The following is a 17221-nucleotide window of genomic DNA, read 5'->3' as shown; positions in this document are numbered from 1 at the left end:
CCCAAAGCGCCCCTGCAGGGCCCAGCTGATGCGCCTGCATTCCTGTCTCATGAAGGCACCGTGGTGGGCAATAACATGCTGGGGCCACTGTGGTGGAGAGTAAAGTACAGCGTAGAAAAGAGTTACAATCTGAGTTTTCTTCAGCACCGGCCTGTCCACTGCCTCTGGGTGCTAAGACCTCCCCGACAAAAGCGCCACCTCTCCGTCTTCCCTGTGGGTTCCCCTTCACTTCAGCTCCCTGGAGCCGTGAGTGGCTCTTACTTCTATGGCATCTCCAGAGTTGGGCTATGGAAACAAGTCAGCAGCTCATGCCAGCTCACTGACTTGGCAGGAAGCAGAGACTTCAAACTCAAGGAAGGGAAAAGCAATTTACGATGTAGTTATCTCTGTGATGAGAGGAAAAAAGCAACATAGTTTTTAGAATGCATTTCCTTGCTTTGTTTAATTGGAAGCATTCGATAAAGCTGGCGATTCTTTGGGCTGCAGTCACGTGGCTTCTCATACAACGTTCTTTGGGGAGCTTCACTGGACAGCCATGCAGAGTACTGAGAGGGAATAAAGAGAGGGCGACTCTGTGGCCTCAGGTAGACTATGGTCCAGGTGTTAACACCACATCTTCATTTTGACCTATATGAGAGGCCCTGGAAGCAACAAAGGAACCACCACCTCACTAACCCTAGGATGATTAAAAAAACTGGGGGGATCTCACCTCCACCACCAGGAAGGGTCAACCTCCTGCCCAGCCCTTGAAAAATCTGTGTTCCTAATCTGCTAACACTCCAAATTATGAGCCATTGTGTATAAAAAGCATGCTCTGCCCCAATTCCTTTTTCAGTCCTTGCTGCAGGATCGGTAAACTGGACGTGTCCCCTACAGAGCCATCTTTCATGAACTCAGGCCTTGTGCGTCTCACACACTTGCCGGGAATAGTCAAAAACTTTCCAAATATTACATTCCGTCAAATCTAAGACAAACCATTATTTTAAGTACCCCTAAGGAAAAACAAAATGCCAATTAAATTAGAACATGCTATTGATTCTAATTTCAGAGATGTAATAATATGAAAACATTTGACATCATTGAAACTATAAACAAATTACACGACTGCATTATTGAACAGGGAGTTCAGGGCCACTCACACGTCCCAGGCCGTGTTATGTGCAGGCACACCGCCGTAAGAGGAAAAGAATGTGGTAAACCACGTCAACTTTTCAAACGTTTTACTTACAATGCATACTGTGTATTTAAGCTACAATGTCACACTAGTGTGGGAAACCTTTGTAGGGATCATTTCAACAAATATACTAAGAATATATAGTTCCTATGAAAAGCTATACACTCTACCAGACTTTGAATTCCTGTTATGTGGCATACTCACAATCATCCAGAAGAATATGGAGGGAAAGTGCTGAGCAACAAAAACAGGCGCCACGAGTAATTGAAATACTTGAAAAATATGGCATTTCACCTCAGTGGAAAGGGGCAAATTATTCAAATAATACAGGTTCTCAGGCTAATCACTGGAAAGCAAACAAAAGCAGGTCTGTACCTCACACCATCTGTTGTCAACTGTAGGAACAATCCGTGAATGACATAAATTAACCTAAACAAAATGGATGTCATACATTATGAAAAGGAAGGTATACCTGACATTGTATCAGGTTCCAGAGGTTCTTAGGTCAATGATGGAACAATTCAAGGAAACATACATATCTAATTGTTTCGAGTCGATTTCTAATGCTCAAACTATTTACACCAAAATATACAGAAAAGATAAATCTCTATGTCAACACCTCAAAATAAACGATTTACCTAGTCCACTTCTCAACTGCATAACTCCTACAAAAGTGTAACTTGGTACCTTCAGTTATCACTAACAGAACAACTTAAGTCAACTGGCTTAAAATAAATTTAGTCTTTCACAAGAGCAACAGTCCAGAGGTGGAGCGGCTGCACAGCTGGTTGGCTCAGTGCCTCACTGACATCATCCAGGTCCCAGGTTCTTGTACTCTTTTTGCTCTGCCGTGCTTAAACTATAACTTATGGTGGAAAGACATAAGCAGGCATCACATCCAGACAAGGAAACGTCCAGCAGAAGACTCCACTTCACCCTGCATCATTCCTTGAATCTTTGAGGAAACCTTTTCCAGAAATAACCTGTCTGATATCTCCTTTGTGTATCTGTCTAGAATTGGGTCTTATGACCACTCTAAACCAACTGCTGGCAATGAGAAAGGGATTTTCATTATTGATTGAAACTAATCAGGATCTATCCCCTGTTCTGTGAGAAGGAATGGATACCCGAACTCTGCCAGCAAACAGTAAGGAGCGAGTGACTGGGGTGGTCACTCAACAGTGTCTGCCACGAACCCTTATGAATGTGTCCTTAATTTATTCAGGAACGGGAAGGAGTAGAGCACAATGTTTAAAAACACTATCATATCAGATAAAAATACAGATAAGTCCTAAGTTACACAGTACGTGTGCTCTGCACACTTACACTTACGTAGGCATCCAAATAAAAAATAGATGAAAAAAATTAGATAAAAATAGTAATATTTAAAGTACATTTTTTTAACTGTATAGAGTGCAATTAGTACTACGGCTGTTTCTCACTACTGGAGACTTCTGGCATTAACAATTTAAAATTATCTGCAGTTTTCTATCTACTTTATGCATAGATCTCTATCAGTTGAAAACATTTAAAAATTGGCTTCTTTATGGACTATTTAGCTCATTAACAATGATCAAATACATTTATAAATGCCAGGGAAAAGTACACGAAGCATACTTTATACTTATCAAGTATTAATTCAATGACAATGCATATTAAGATACTAACAGGGTGGTGCTATTTAAGATGGATAATCTTAATATATATCTTACAAATTATTCTAATAAGGATACGATGCCCTTTCAAACATGATTCACACTGAACATACAATTCCTGTAATGTAGCATCCTAAAAAGCAAACTAACCAACCAACCCAAAAACTCTCAAAAATGCGAGTCCTACATTCTCAGTAACCACTCAGATGTGAGTTAAATGTCACCATGTTGCTATCTCGATGAGCCATCTGATGATTTTACAGCTTCTATTTACACAGGAGTATGTTTATTCACAAGAGCTATCTTCTGCTTTTGGGTTTTTGGTTCTTTACAAAAAGCCTGATGTTATATCAGAAACATAAAATTTAGTATTAATAATTTCCAAAGGAGTATGTTTTCCACATTCCTTGAATTGAGAGAGTTCCCCTTGGTATGAATTCCCTGATATGTGGAACAGTTTGAATCCACATACATGGTCGAAATATTGATAAATGTTCACTCCTGCACAGTCTGGTATCCATCGAGTCATGTGGTCTTGTTGCCATTGTGACTTCTACCCTGTGAACTTTCAGATTACAAGTCTGACTAATGCACAAAGCCTTGTCCACATTCACCTGTGTGAACCCTCTGACTTACACTGGTAGGAGTTTCTTATTCATTATATTGAAAGGGTTCCCTCTCATAAAATGCAAACAGACATAAAACGAGGCTTGACTTCAGAGAAGCCTTCCCACATCGATTACATTCATATTCCCTCTCCTATGAATTCTCTGATGGCTGTTGAAGGCTGATTTGTGGTAGAATTTTTTCCCACATTCATTACATTCATAGGGCTTCTCTCCTGAATGGGTCCTATAATGTACGGTGAGGTACGACATCCGAGAGAAGGCTTTCCCACATTCGTTACATTCAAAGGGTTTCTCTCCTGAATGAATCCGATGGTGGATAGTGAGATATGACATCTGCGAGAAGAACTTCCCACATTCATAACACTCATAGGCTTTCTCTCCTGTGTGCGTTCTCTGATGTCTATTAAGGGCTGAATTCTGACAGAAGGTTTTCCCACATTCACTACATTCATAGGGTTTCTCTCCTGAATGAATTCTATGATGTATAGTGAGGTATGACATCTGAGAGAAGAATTTCCCACATATATAACATTCATAGGGCTTCTCTCCTTTATGAATTCTCCGATGTCGGCAAAGAGCTGAATTCTGGTAGAAGGTTTTCCCACATTCGTTACATTCATAGGGTTTCACTCCTGAATGAGTTCTGTGATGTATTGTGAGGTATGACAACTGGGAGAACAATTTTCCACATTCATTACATTCATAGGGCTTCTCTCCCGTGTGGACTCTCTGATGTCTCATGAGGGCTGAATTCAGGTAGAAGGTTTTCCCACATTCATTACATTCATAGGGTTTCTCTCCTGAATGAGTTCTGTAATGCACAGTGAGATATGATAACCGAGAGAAGAACTTCCCGCATTCGTTACATTCATAGGGTTTCTCTCCTGTGTGTGTCCTCTGATGGGTAGTCAGAGTAGACTTGCGGCAGAAGCATTTCCCACACTCATTACACTTATAGAGTTTCACACCTGTGTGAATTTTCTGATGGTCGTTAAGTGCTGACTTCTGGGAGAAGGTCTTTCCACAGTCGTGACAAATATAAGGTCTCTCCCCTGAATGTGTTCTCTGGTGTTGTGTGAGGTGTGTCTTCTGGCAAAAGGATTTTCCACAATAACTACATTCATAGGGCTTCTCTCCTGAGTGAGTTCTCTGATGCTGAATGAGGTGTAACTTCTGGTAGAAGGTTTTCCCACATTCGTTACATTCGTAGGGCTTCTCCCCTGTGTGTGTTCTCTGATGTACAGTGAGGGTTCCCTTCTGGCAGAAGGATTTCCCACACTGAGTACATTCATAAGGTTTCTCTCCTGTGTGAGTCCTCTGGTGTATGATAAATTTTGATTTTTTACAGAAGGATTTCCCACATGCACTGCATTCATAGGGTTTCAGCTCCACAGGAGATCTCTGGTGCACACTTAGGTTGGACATTTGGAGAAAGGCTATTTCGGATTCATTCCATTTATAGGGCTTCTCCTCCATTTGATTAACAAAAACTGTATCCTTTGGAAAGGCTTTCTGGCATTCAATATATTCAAAGGGTTTCTCCAAAATATGAATGTTCTGATAAATACTTTCTTCGTTTAGAGTGTAAGCTTCCCCATTTTGATTAAACTCATAAGATTTATCTCCGGGATGAGTTTGCTCAAGCTTAACGTGGAGAAGTGACTTCCCACATGCACTACATTCATCAGGTTTCATTCTTGCATAGCTTCCATCACTACGAATAAACTCTGAAACAGACTTTAAACTCTTTCCACAGGAGTCACATTTATAGGACATTTTTCTTGAAGGAACAGGGTTTGTTTCCACATTAAAAGTCTTACCAGGAACATGACCTCTCTCTTCACTCAGAGTTTTGGTGTTCACGAATTCAGTTTGTCTTGAATGTTTGTCTTCACTTTCCCGGACTCTCTCTATCAGGTCATCGACTTTCCAGACTTCCTCTAAAAAGAGGCAGAATTAACCAAATTTTGTACAACTTCCTACATAAAATATGGAATGTGACTTGTACACGAGCATTTCATTGTGGCATAGATGTTAGCTTCATGGGCAGATGAAAATAATTCCAGGTGTACTTTTTACCTTACTCTGTTGGTTTGGAATAAACACACACACACACACACACACACACACACTCTCTCTCTCTCTCTCTCCAGTGGTCAGGAAAGGGGGAAGTAAACTGACAAAAACACAAGCACCTCTGATCTTTGCTACTTTGTAAGATTTTGTTCAAAACTGGGTCTAGAGGTAAAATATAAACACGGAGCGATGGTTGGAGGACAAGGGATGCCGGAGGACTGACTGACAAGGTGGATGTGGAAGGACTCACAGCAAATGGGGTGAACCGACAGGGCAACAAGGAGGGTCACAGGACACATCCAAGGGGCTTCTGTTGGAGGCGGCGGGTCAGCACTTTATACCATCTCATTTCATATCGAGTTGGGAGACCGATTATAACCTAAGGTGCTATCACCTTACACTGAGATTTCTGTGGCAGCATTTTGACTAGTCTAGATCCTTCCAAACCACTTTGCCTTTTTTGCAGATTGCATACAGTGGTGCCACATAAACTTACGCCTCAATCTCCTCATGTTGAGAGCAACAGTGCTGCAGCCAGGGCTCCAACTCTCTATAATTCTGTTTTACGTGGAAGGAGAGTCCCAGAAACATGTGTGTCTAATAGGAAGTACAAAATAGACCACAGAGCACGCCATCCTTGCAAGAGTTTCAGATTTCCTAAATATTCTAATGACGTGATTTAGACTCGACTCATTCTGACGATGAAACTATCTGCTCCTGCTTGGACAACGCGGCATGAGCTCTGGCTGGGTGACCCAGGGCAAGGTATGTAACTGCCCTGTGACCCAGCATCATCCACCAGTGAAATGCAGACAGTGGTGCCTATTTTACAGCGTTGTCGTGCAATCTCGCAATTACTATAAAGAGCTGTTCATCCACGCTCGAGAAATTTAGCAATTATTTATCCCATTTTCAATCTCCTGACAATTCCCTTAAACCAGCCTTGTCTCTGACATACCATTGTCACTGAATTCGGAATGTGAACAGCACTTCCCCACTCCTACGTTTCATTTAGTGCACAAACGTTAAAAATCAGACTCCTCGATCTGCTCCTAAAACAGTAACCTTTATTTTTACTTATCTTACAAATTTTTGGATGAACCTGACTATTTTACTTGCTATCATCCCCATCCAATGAAACCATATCAACCTTGTCCACCAAAACCTCCAAGTTCCCTCAGTCCACTGCCAAAATATCAGCAGATAAAATGGGGGGAAAATCTGACAAAAAAAACTCTCCACCACCTAGATTCACAATTATTGCAAACTAAGACTATGCCAGTCTACCAACTTCGGCTCCAGGAAAACCGAGCTACTTGCTGGACGAGGAGGGTCATGTGACACAAACAGCATTAGTCGTGGAGGAGGTGGGTCAGCGCTTCTCTTCACCTCACATCAAGCTGGGAGAGACAGATGACAACCTAAGGCACTCCCGGCCCAGCTGAGACTGCCGTGGTACCAACAACGCCCCAGCTCAACCACAGGTCTCTACTCCTCTTTTCTCCCAGTTTGCTTGACTCCCAGCCTTGATTGACTCAAAACCTCTCTTTCAGGGAGTTTCCATTTAAAAAAACAATACTCTTCAAATCCTCTCTCATTTCAATTAGCTCCATTCCCCCTTAAAGTTGAAAAGAATTACTCTCCATACAATCATTTTAGCACAAAGTGATTCAGCCTTGCATTGGAATGCTAACATTGCATGTGAAATGCGGAGGTTTACACCACTCCATGCCACTCTGTTCTCTTTTCTCGGCCAAAACCCATCTCTTAGGAAGTATGACTACTTCCTATTTCCTTTGAACCGCTGAGTAGAAACCAGAGAAGTTGTTCTTAATCTGAATCATACAGGTATCTTTTGAGTACCCGGAGAACATAAAGGGATGTCACTTAGGCATGCTTGTTTAGAAACAACTGTCTACAGATCATTTCTGAATGGATGGACAAGAGGGTTCTTTCACCTCTAGCTCCTTAGATAATCAAAGAAATAACTAGATATGGTATGTTACGTACTATGGTGAGGGAAGAGAGCATGCCCCTTTCTTTACAGGATTATAATCCAGGGTAAGAAAGAAGCTCAACCAAAAAATATATACCATCAAATTACAGATTACTTGATCAGATCTCACTTTTTTTAAGGTTCTACCATGAGGTGGAGTCGAAGTTGAGAGAAGGAAGAGACTGGAGTGGTGATGAGAGTTAGAAGGAAAACTTCAAGCTCAGTCTGAAATAACGTGTTACCTGGGTGGATAAAGCATGTCCCTACCAAAACGCAAAACTATAGGGATGATAATCACATGATCAGAAGACATTTAGGAGTGTGGACCAAATGGAGTTTACCAAGAGTCTTGAGAAACAATAGAAAATTAATTTTTCCAGGCAAAAGAGGGCCAATATTGTGGTGATTCTTAAAGAACAAGGAATTTAAATGTCCTTTAGGAAGCAACAGGGACTCATTTTGGGCCTCTCCTGTGAGACCAGTGATAGGATCGACTGGGAACTTAAGGCGAACACATCCTCCAAATCCATTAGCCTGAAGGCGCACTGCAGTGCTATCATGGGAAGCACCGGACCAGAGGACAGAGTGGACAGTGTGGCACCGAACAGACAGACAAAACCCCTACACACCTGAGACAGGAGGAGCCCTCTAAAGAACTCTGGAAACAAAGAAACCACCGAAGGTGGAAGCAGATCCTTTAGAGACATTTCTGGAGGATGGGAGGACAAACGGACCACAATTCTCTCTGTACATCATGCTTACTGAGCCTGCTGTATGGGACACTATTCAAGGAGCTGGGAACAGGGCAGTAAATAAGAGAGCCAAGAGGCAAACGAGCACTTGGGGAGAAAGAGACCCAGGACTGTTGTCACCAAACTGAAGAAGGGCTGGACCTCAGGGACAATGACAGCACATGTGCCCACGACAACACAGGTGAATGGAACCACCTGGCTTAGGGGGAGGTTGGGGCTTTGGAATCTGACCTCAAAGAAAGAGACATGAAAGTGAAACTGGGGAGAGAAACAAGTCTGAGGCATTTCACAGCGAAGAAGCAGAGAAAAGGAAGGTAGGAAGAACATAAGAGTCACATAAGTTATTTTTACTAACAGACTGATGATGAGTGCCTGAAAACAAAAAGTGTCTATGATGACAGGTTCCTGAAAATGCCGTCAGAACAAGACCCAAGGCTGAAGAGGCAGTGACTGGATTTGGGTTATGGGTAGAGGCAGGCATGGAAAAGCAATACAAACGTAAGTTTTTGTGGGGAAGGCAGAAGTCTTTGGGGTTGGATTCAGGAGGCTAAGGCAGACAAGCAACTATCTTCAGTCACTCGTAAAGGTTTGGGACCATTAAAAAATTCCCGGGAAAACCCTTCTGAGTTACCGACCCCCTCCCTGCCTCCGCTAACAAACCTGGGCAACTCTGAAGTAGGAATTCTCCTTCCACTATCCATGGCTCTTCTCCTTGCTCCAGCTTGATGATAACTTCCGGTTTGATAATGTGACACCCTGTTAACAGAAATGAAAGAGAACTTGAACCCGGCTGCTGGGCTTCCGGTTCTGTCGTATGAGGAAAGTGCTGCCATATGAGCTACGTAACAGAAGTGCCCATCTGAGCTGTATCAAAATTAGAATCTTTCATGGGGGGGGGGGGTAAAGACCAAAATGCCCTGCCTGGCGCCCAAAACCGACTACTCACATTTATCCCATCAAAATCAAAGTCAGTCAACTTGCGAGAAATCCCATATATCGTCGCGGCTCAGAAAGCGAGCTCTCCTCACCCAGGGACACGAGATGGCTGTAGTTCTCCAGCATCACATCCCTGTAGGTCGTCTTCTGCTCAGGGTCCAGCTGCTGCCACTCCTCCTGCGTGAAGTCCACGGCCACATCCTTGAATGACACTGGCCCCTGTAATGGCACCGTGATCGGAACTGGGTGACGTGGAGAAGGCACACGGGGACACGAGCTTACCGAGCTCGCTGGTAAAGTTACGAACGCTGCATACCTTTTTTATGTTACAGATTGTGGAAGGAAAACAAACGTATGAGGAATACAGGGCGTGAGTTCATTCAGTGTACATCAAAGAAGAAACCACTGGGCTCGCGCTGCAAGCCAGGGACAATCTTGGCTGTTGGGGATGGTAAGAGCAGCAGACGTAGCCCCCATCCCTGAGAGGCCTGAGGGGCACTCATGCAAACCCAGGATGCACTTTGCGCCTTCACTTTTCTTCCAGAACATTAGCAGTATGGGTTCTCCTCTTACCTCTCTGGCTGGCTCCTCCTCGCCTCCAGGTCATCCTGAAGCTGGATGGCCCCGGGGCTCAGTTTTTGTCCTTCACTCTCTGCTGCCTGCACTCATGGCTTTGATGGTGATCCCATTTGGCCTTATGGCTTTAATTGCCATCTATATGTCAACATTCCCTGAATTTATATCACCAGCCCAGACTTCTCTCCTAGACCCCAGACACATTATGGCCTAGATCTCAAACTCAGCATGGCTGAAACTCAGCTGCTGTTCCTGTCCAAATGTGTTCCGCTCACAGCTTCCAGAAGGAGCCGATCTGCAGTATTAGCCACAATCACCAAAGCGACAAGCAAGCTAATAACCAACACACCTCCCCGGGCCGTATTTTACTGCAAGGTGAGCCTACAGCAGGTCTGCCTGTGGCCCACCACAAGAACTGTCAGTCACAGCTTGGCTCGGTCATCCTGAATTCCCAGCTGGGGCCCTGCGAATTCCCTTTCTGCCCATTCACACATTCCAGGAGAGAAGGAGCACATTCCTAAAGAGGGGCGGATGGCTTACAACACACCTGGATCCAGCCAAAACCACACCTTTAAATGCAGGTCTTTCGGGGGAATTGTCCGACTCACAAATACGCCAGTCATTCTAACTGTTCCACTCAGTATCATTACCTCTAAAATAAAGATAATAACGGCACCTACCCCATAATGCCAGTATTAAATGGGCTGATGCACAGAAAGCACTTACCAGGGTTCTGTGGGCACAAGACGTACCCCTCACTGATACCTACGGTTACTGTTACCTGTCTATCGTGTATCTTATCACTCTTTCCAAATCAGGACAGAAGTTAACCAGAAAACATGGAAGCAAGTTTAAATAACTGACGGAATGCGGCTGTTAAGTTTATGCGATTGCCACAAAGGGTTTATAACACAGTAACAGTATGTTAAAAACAAAAAGGGTCAGAGGATTTCAACAAAACATGGAGGCAGGAGTGCTGTGTGGCGGTGGAGAGGGAACAGCCCATGTCATGCTCAGGGGCCACTTGAGATGATGACAAACTCCTCACATTGGCTGACAAAATCTAAGATTTTTTTGTGTGGAACGATGGAAGCGTGTAGGACAGGTGCTGTTGGCAAGATGCTCTAAGGTGCCTGGTCATCCGACCCTGTTTTTCTCCCAGGCTCTGGGTGCAGGGGTGTCCAGGGACCAGGCTCTGCTGGCCTGGGAAGGCTGAGGGTGCTCAGGTCGGAGACTGCACAACTGCTGACGGGACACACTGTGGCGGAGCAGTGGTTCCTGCCCAGGGTAAACTGCCCGAGGCCCAGCCTGCGAGGACACCGCCTCAGAGAGCAACAGAGAGTCTTCTAGAAGCTCTGCCCGCACTTCATTCAGGGTCCCACCACCCACGACTATGGCCGCCCTGATGAAGTCATGACCAAATGCAAGAGAGTGAGGAACAGAGCATAAAGTACTCTAAATTTAACGCATACATAGTATAACGCACATCTTATTCCGACTTCTGGCTCTGCATTTGTAATTTCACAAAATGTGCAATTTGTAGGGTTTTTTTAATTGCTTGTAATTTTGCCTTATGAGGAAAAAACAGCACAATAGGAAAAAATTTTAGTTTTTGTTATTTGTAACACATATATCTAAAATCCAAGCCCTGCTGCTGCCTGGAAACAGCATTATCAGTTCCAAAGTGATCCTTTCTTTGGTGATGGGCTCAAGTAGCCCAAGCTCAGTTTCATGCAGAGCGAGAAGAAATGTGCACTGTTCTTCCTCTAGCTTAAAACAAGCAGCTTCACAAGCGTTTTAAACTTTAAGGAGTTTCAGAAAACCTGGATAACAAATTAAGACAACCAATCAGAACCGCATATATTTAGAGATTTTAGGTCAGTTTCAAAAGACAAGGGAGCAATCCATGACGTGTATGTCTTAAACGACCGCTCGGTACGGAGAATATTCCAGAAACAGCTCTGTAATTGCAGAACTCAGAGTGGGGGACATCTTTTCACATGAGCCAGAACGTCGGATGTGAGAGTGAGAATCCGTCTGTGAACGTCTCGATCCACTGCCGTCACACAGCTGGGTTTACGATGGGGGAAGCAGAAGGCCTGCCCCATTACTGAGACTCCTGTCCTGATGGCTAGGAAGGTTAAGGACTGGAATCCCATTAGTAAAAGCTGAGAGAAAGAGGATTCCTCAGAGGACTGTAAATGACAAAGACCCAAGGACTTTAATAAACAGGCTGTGTGTCACGGCTGCCTCCATGTGTCAGACCACTGGGACCCAAACGACAGCCAAAGACAGTGAGAGCCAACTGGGGCCAAAAGACCTCGGCCCAAGATGCCCTCCCCAGCCAACAGAGGCCTCCTGCACATGAGGGAGAGAGAAAGACACGTTCCAACATGCACATCCCCAGAGTCAGGAAGCCAGAGCACCACCCACGTGGCCTGTCCCAGAAGAGCAACTGACACAGTTCTGCAGGGCCAGAAAGGGGAAAACCAAGAACCGAGAGAAATGAGAGAGAAGCACAAGACCACAGCTTCCTCCTACCTCACCCCACCGCCCATCCCTGCAAGGAGCCGCACTCCAGTACGGACCCAAGAGCGTGCTCTCGACCTAGGAAGCTCACCCACACAGGCACGCTCACCTTGAGGAACTGAAAACACGCACAGTATTCAATCTCTCCAAATGAAAATACTGAAGAATTATATGGCGATGCTGGAAACTAAGCTAAAAACACCAATAAACTTGGAACAAAATGTTTACAAACATGACCCAAACGGGAAAAACATACAAACATTTAAGACTACTCTGTAAGTTAAGAAGAAAAGCACCATGAAAGAAAATAGCGTTGTGCTAGAAAGCCCGGCGGTGGATGTGGACAGGCACCTCACGTGAAAATAGAAACGGGCCAGTGAGAAGAGGCGACATACACATGATTCCAACAGTCTCTGTGTATCACGGCTTCTTAGCAGATGACTCACTTTCCCAACTGAAGGGTTTCAAACTCTCCACAGGACGAAAGCAGGACAGCCCCAGGGGCTCTCCAGTCAGTCTCAGGGTTCACCTCCATTCACATCTCTCCCTGTTCCTGACAGGAGGCCCACAGGCTGGGGAAGCAAAGGTCCTTCCTGGCACTTCGGGAGCTCATCCAGTCCACCTTGGCTGCTCCGAGCACCTTCACCACCCCTGGCAACTCCCCAGAGCCTCATCATCGCAGAGCCATCACAAACCGCCTCATCCACGGACACCTCTCCCTTCGCTGAGCGACTGAGCCCCAACCTCGGACGGAACACCTCCAACCAGACGGTGCTCCGGCATCACTGCGAGTCTCCCACGGACGGACCAGGAGGAGCCCCCGCCTCGCTCAGAAGCACCTCCTCCAGGGAGAACGGAAGCTCCTGGAGGGAAAGAACTGCCTCGTAGAATCACGTCCAAAACTTGAAGCCACAGGACGCCAATGTCTAAGATGAGACAAAATCCTTGGGGACGGGAAGGGTCACAAAAGCAAAGAGCCACGTGAGTAGGATGCTCGGCCGGGAATTCTCAGGGGGCAGAGCAGAAAGCCTCCACAAGCAGGACGACAGATGCTCCAATCGCTCTCAGCTGAGGAGCACGGGGGACGACATCAACTCCCCAAGGGAGAAATGACACCCACGGTTTAAGAAAGGAGATGATGCCTCAGACACGAGAGGGAAAACTCCAGTCCTCCCAGCGAGCTGAGCTGTGTGCAGATGGGCAGGACGGAGCTGGGCCCCAAAGCTCTGCTCTCTCCTCAAACCCCTCATCTCCTCCTCCCCGAGCTGATGGGCTGCTTCCCTGAGGAAGAGAAGCCATCGGGGGACACCACGTGTCCTGCCCCACCTCCAACGTGACCCTGCCGTCCTGTCCCCTCTAACTCAGGATCTCTCCAATAACCCTCCCCTCCCCACACGGATGAAGCAACTACTTTCATTCTAACTGGATCACTCCCATTCCCACTAAAACAAAACAAACTAGGAAATCCCCTCTTCACCTCAACTCCTATGCCAATTACTGGCCAATTTCTCTTTTCCCCAGGAGGGCAAAATTTCTCAAAAAAGTGAGCGACAGGCCAAACCCAGCTCTTCCAGCCCCCTCCCCTAAGCCTCTGCCATCAGGATTTTACCCCACAAATCCATGCAAACCAGCCATCATCACGCAACAGCCCCCCCCAAGTGCTAAGTTCAGCGGCTAATTCTCAGTCTTCATGGAACTTGAGTATTGACAGCACTTGACATAGCTTGTCACTCCATTGGCTTCTCCACCTTCACTCTCCTGGTTCCCCCTCTTCCCGGCAGCCCCTGCTCAGTTCCTCCTTCTCCCAGACTCTTCAGTGGGAGAGCCCTGGGCTCATTCGCCCTGTGGCTCATGGACCCAGCAGTCAACGCACAACCTGCTCCACTCCCGGCCCAGGCTCGTCACCCGCCTGCCTTCCTGACGTCACCACGTGCACGTCACAGTGACAGCTCAAATTTAGAATGTCTGGAACGTCACTCTGGCCTTTTCTCACATCTGCTTTTCCCACAATCTCCCCATCTCAGGGGAGCGGCAGCCTCGTTTGTCTAGTCACTCAGGGAGCCTCTAAAGTGCCTTCCACACAGAGGCAAGTCACGTGATTAACATTTGAGAAGAAACACTCAATGCAGAACCACACGTGAGCCAGTGGGGGAAAGCAGCAGTACAGAGCGAAGTTTCTGTCACAGGCCACGGTGAAGAAATACACGACTTGAAGGGCAGCAGGGAGGCAAGCAAGGGATAAAGACCACGTAGAAAATATCAGCAAACCTGAGCAATCGAAAGGGGTAACAGTGGAGAGAGAAGGAGTTTAGAATGAATCCCTTTTTTCTGGACAGGGTTACAGGGTGGATGATGGAACAATGACCCGATAGGCACAAGAGGAGAAGGCACAGGTGGGGGTCTGCAAATTATTATTTCCGGATCTATTCACTTGAGGCGTCCTGTGGTCCTCGCAGGAGAAGTGTCAGAGCTGGCGAGTAAGCACGGGAGGGGGAGGCCAGACAGGTGTGAGAGTTGCAAGCCAAGGGTGGAAAAAGACACGAGGAGGGCAGAGGATCAGCCAGGAAGAGAGCAAGGAGAGGTTTGTCACAGAACCAAGCGACGAGCCTGTGCATGCGGGAAAGGCAGCACAGGCTCCAAGGCAACGACTGGCAAGTCTCTGCCAGGTGTCTGTTACATCACAGGTGACCTTTACCAAAACCAGTCCAGGGGAGGCCGGGGCAGAACCCAGACCGTGGGCTGCAGGACAAGACATGAAAGGCAATCAGGAATCCGCCTGAGACATCACTGCACGGGCCACTGTGCAACCCAAACAGAGAAACACCAGGGAGACAATCTGAAGGGCAAGAAGGCCATTGCTCTGGATACCATGCCCGGATTGAGCAGGGAAAATGTCTCTATGAGACAACAACGTTCTAATCCCCAGGAAAGTCACACGCACAGAGAGCTCCCTGGACGGCGCGCCCTCGGCTTACAGAAGGCACGAGCAGGAGACCAATAGCAATGGGTGAGGGCTGTCACTTAGGAAGGCTGGCCACACGGAGCGAGCCTGTCCAAGAAATCTGGAAAACGCACAAGGACACAAAAGCGTCTCGGCAGATCACCGTGAGTCAGTAGCAGGAGGCACGTGTCGCTGTCTGCAGTGAGCGTCAGGGACAGCAGGCGCACTTTCACTCTGGCTGCAAGAGCTTGGAAGAATCGCGCTGTCTGCACGAGTGACCATGATAAACGCTCGCTGCTGATATGCTGCGCTGTGTCCTCTCTCACCGGATCTTTGACCTGGTCCTCCTTTCCCACTTTGAACTCTGAACTCTTCATCTCCTAAGGTGTGCAATAAACAAAGCAGGGAAGAAAGACACAAACAGAACAACTCACCAGAGGTGTATTCATTTTCTGCTGCTCTTGGAAAAACGTGGAGGACTGTGAAAGTGGAGGCAGACCTGGGAAGGAAAACGCAGGCAATGAAGTCATGGGCCATCTGGCCTGTCCAGGAAGCACTCTCCTGCCTCAGACCTCAGCCAGAAAGTTTCATGAAAGACACCTACTAGAGACTGTCCCTTTAAACCTTCAGAAGCGACCAGAATGATGAGCAGGGAGCCCTCACCTGTCAGTGTGAACTCCACCTGACCATGTGGTCACTGAAAGGACGCATCTCTCATTAGAAAGTAAACGTCAAATCGGATTGGAATAACCCTCCGTCGTTAAATAGAAGGTAAAAAGGGATTCTGTTATCGTCATCGATCTTCTTACTAACTCTTGTAACTACTTGTGAGCACAAGATCGACAGAATGCTCTGAATAAAGAGACACACTCAAGCAAGGCTCAGCCTTTAAATTATTTCTACCAACTTGAGCCTGTTGCTCAGAAGGACCTTTTAAGAAATTCACTTTGATTTAAAAATAATACAGAGGACAGAGCACTTGGGACGGGAGTTTGAGTCCTGTTTGCAATCGCACCTACAGATCCGCTGACCCTGGACAAGTCACCTCACTTCTCAGGCACAACCTCCTCCTCTGTCAACCAAGGTGCAGGACAGAACCCGACAGACTGATCCTGCTCTGCAGTCTGTGATCCCACAAGGAGAGAACCGAGGCGGGATCAGCATCACTGAGATCAGAGAACAAAGGTGCTCATGGAGGTTGATAGAGACACGCTTGGAATAAAAACAGAGGCTAAGAGGAGCAGAAAGGGGCGTTGGACATGGAGGGAGGAGTGGACACGGCGCGTCCGCAGCCGAGGCCGTGGCCCTCCAGCCCCAGGAAACCTTGACCTCGCGAGGCCCCGCGCAGCGCCCACCCCGCGCAGCCACGCTGTCCCCGGGAGGCCTCCACCTCCCCGTCGCACACGCTCGCGCCCTCCGCCCGGGCCCGGCCCCCAGCCCCGCTCACAGCAGCGGGGAGACCCACGGCCGCCTCGAGGCCCGCACGCCCGCCACCTACCCCGCCGGGACTCGCTCATCCGCCCCAGCCGCCGAGGCCCCGGGCCGGGGGCTGCTCCTCCGGCGCCTTCTCTCCCAGGTCCCCTCCTCTCCGCCTCCCAAGGCCGCTGCCCCCCCAGGAGCCGGCTCCGGGCCTACGGGACACACTCACTTCGGGCCACCGTCCCTCCCGGGCCCAGATCGGCCTCCCGGGGACGCCCCGGCCCACGAGCCTCGCCCGGGCCGCCGCGGGTGCACACGGACCGGGCCCGGGACCCGCCGACCCCACGGCCCAGCCCGCGGGCTCCCGGGCGCGCTCGGGGGTCCCCCTAGAGTCTCTGCCGGCCCGCAGAACCCGCGCCCGCTGGGGGCCGGCCCGGCCGCACGGCGTCCGACCCCGGAGGCCCGGAATGCTCGCCGCCCGACGCCGGAGCCTGGGAAGGAGGGCGAGCCGTGACCTGGGCACCGACAGGAAGCCTGG

The 17221-nt window shown here is 47.6% G+C and overlaps 1 protein-coding gene across 3 annotated transcripts; it reads right to left on the bottom strand.

Annotated features, from left to right (window-relative positions):
* Positions 1 to 354: 354 nt before the first annotated feature.
* ZNF12 (zinc finger protein 12) lies at positions 355 to 16922 on the bottom strand. Of its 3 annotated transcripts, none has more exons than XM_070567369.1 (5): positions 16763 to 16922; positions 15699 to 15763; positions 9311 to 9437; positions 8943 to 9038; positions 355 to 545 (listed from the first exon to the last, which is right to left on the bottom strand). In XM_070567369.1, the coding sequence occupies exons 1-5, from the start codon at positions 16779 to 16781 to the stop codon at positions 523 to 525; spliced, it is 330 nt and encodes a 109-aa protein (XP_070423470.1). In that variant the 5' UTR covers positions 16782 to 16922; the 3' UTR covers positions 355 to 522. The 3 variants fall into 3 exon arrangements, with proteins under 3 accessions (XP_070423470.1, XP_070423469.1, XP_008536155.1); XM_070567368.1 differs by lacking the exon at positions 355 to 545 and adding an exon at positions 1015 to 5398; XM_008537933.2 differs by lacking the exons at positions 355 to 545; positions 16763 to 16922 and adding exons at positions 1015 to 5398; positions 16280 to 16389.
* Positions 16923 to 17221: the final 299 nt, after the last annotated feature.

Source organism: Equus przewalskii, chromosome 12 (assembly GCF_037783145.1).
Source record: "Equus przewalskii isolate Varuska chromosome 12, EquPr2, whole genome shotgun sequence".
Lineage (NCBI taxonomy): Eukaryota > Metazoa > Chordata > Mammalia > Perissodactyla > Equidae > Equus > Equus przewalskii.
The sequence above is the reverse complement of the archived record's forward strand: the minus strand, read 5'-3'. Positions and strand labels throughout refer to the sequence as shown.

Coding starts and splice junctions, on each gene's coding strand:
- ZNF12 (XM_070567368.1), bottom strand. Junction 9,438..15,698: donor AGAAAATGAATACACCTCTG/GTGAGTTGTTCT, acceptor GTGCCATTACAG/GGGCCAGTGTCATTCAAGGA. Junction 5,399..8,942: donor CCTACTTCAGAGTTGCCCAG/GTTTGTTAGCGG, acceptor GCCTCTTTTTAG/AGGAAGTCTGGAAAGTCGAT.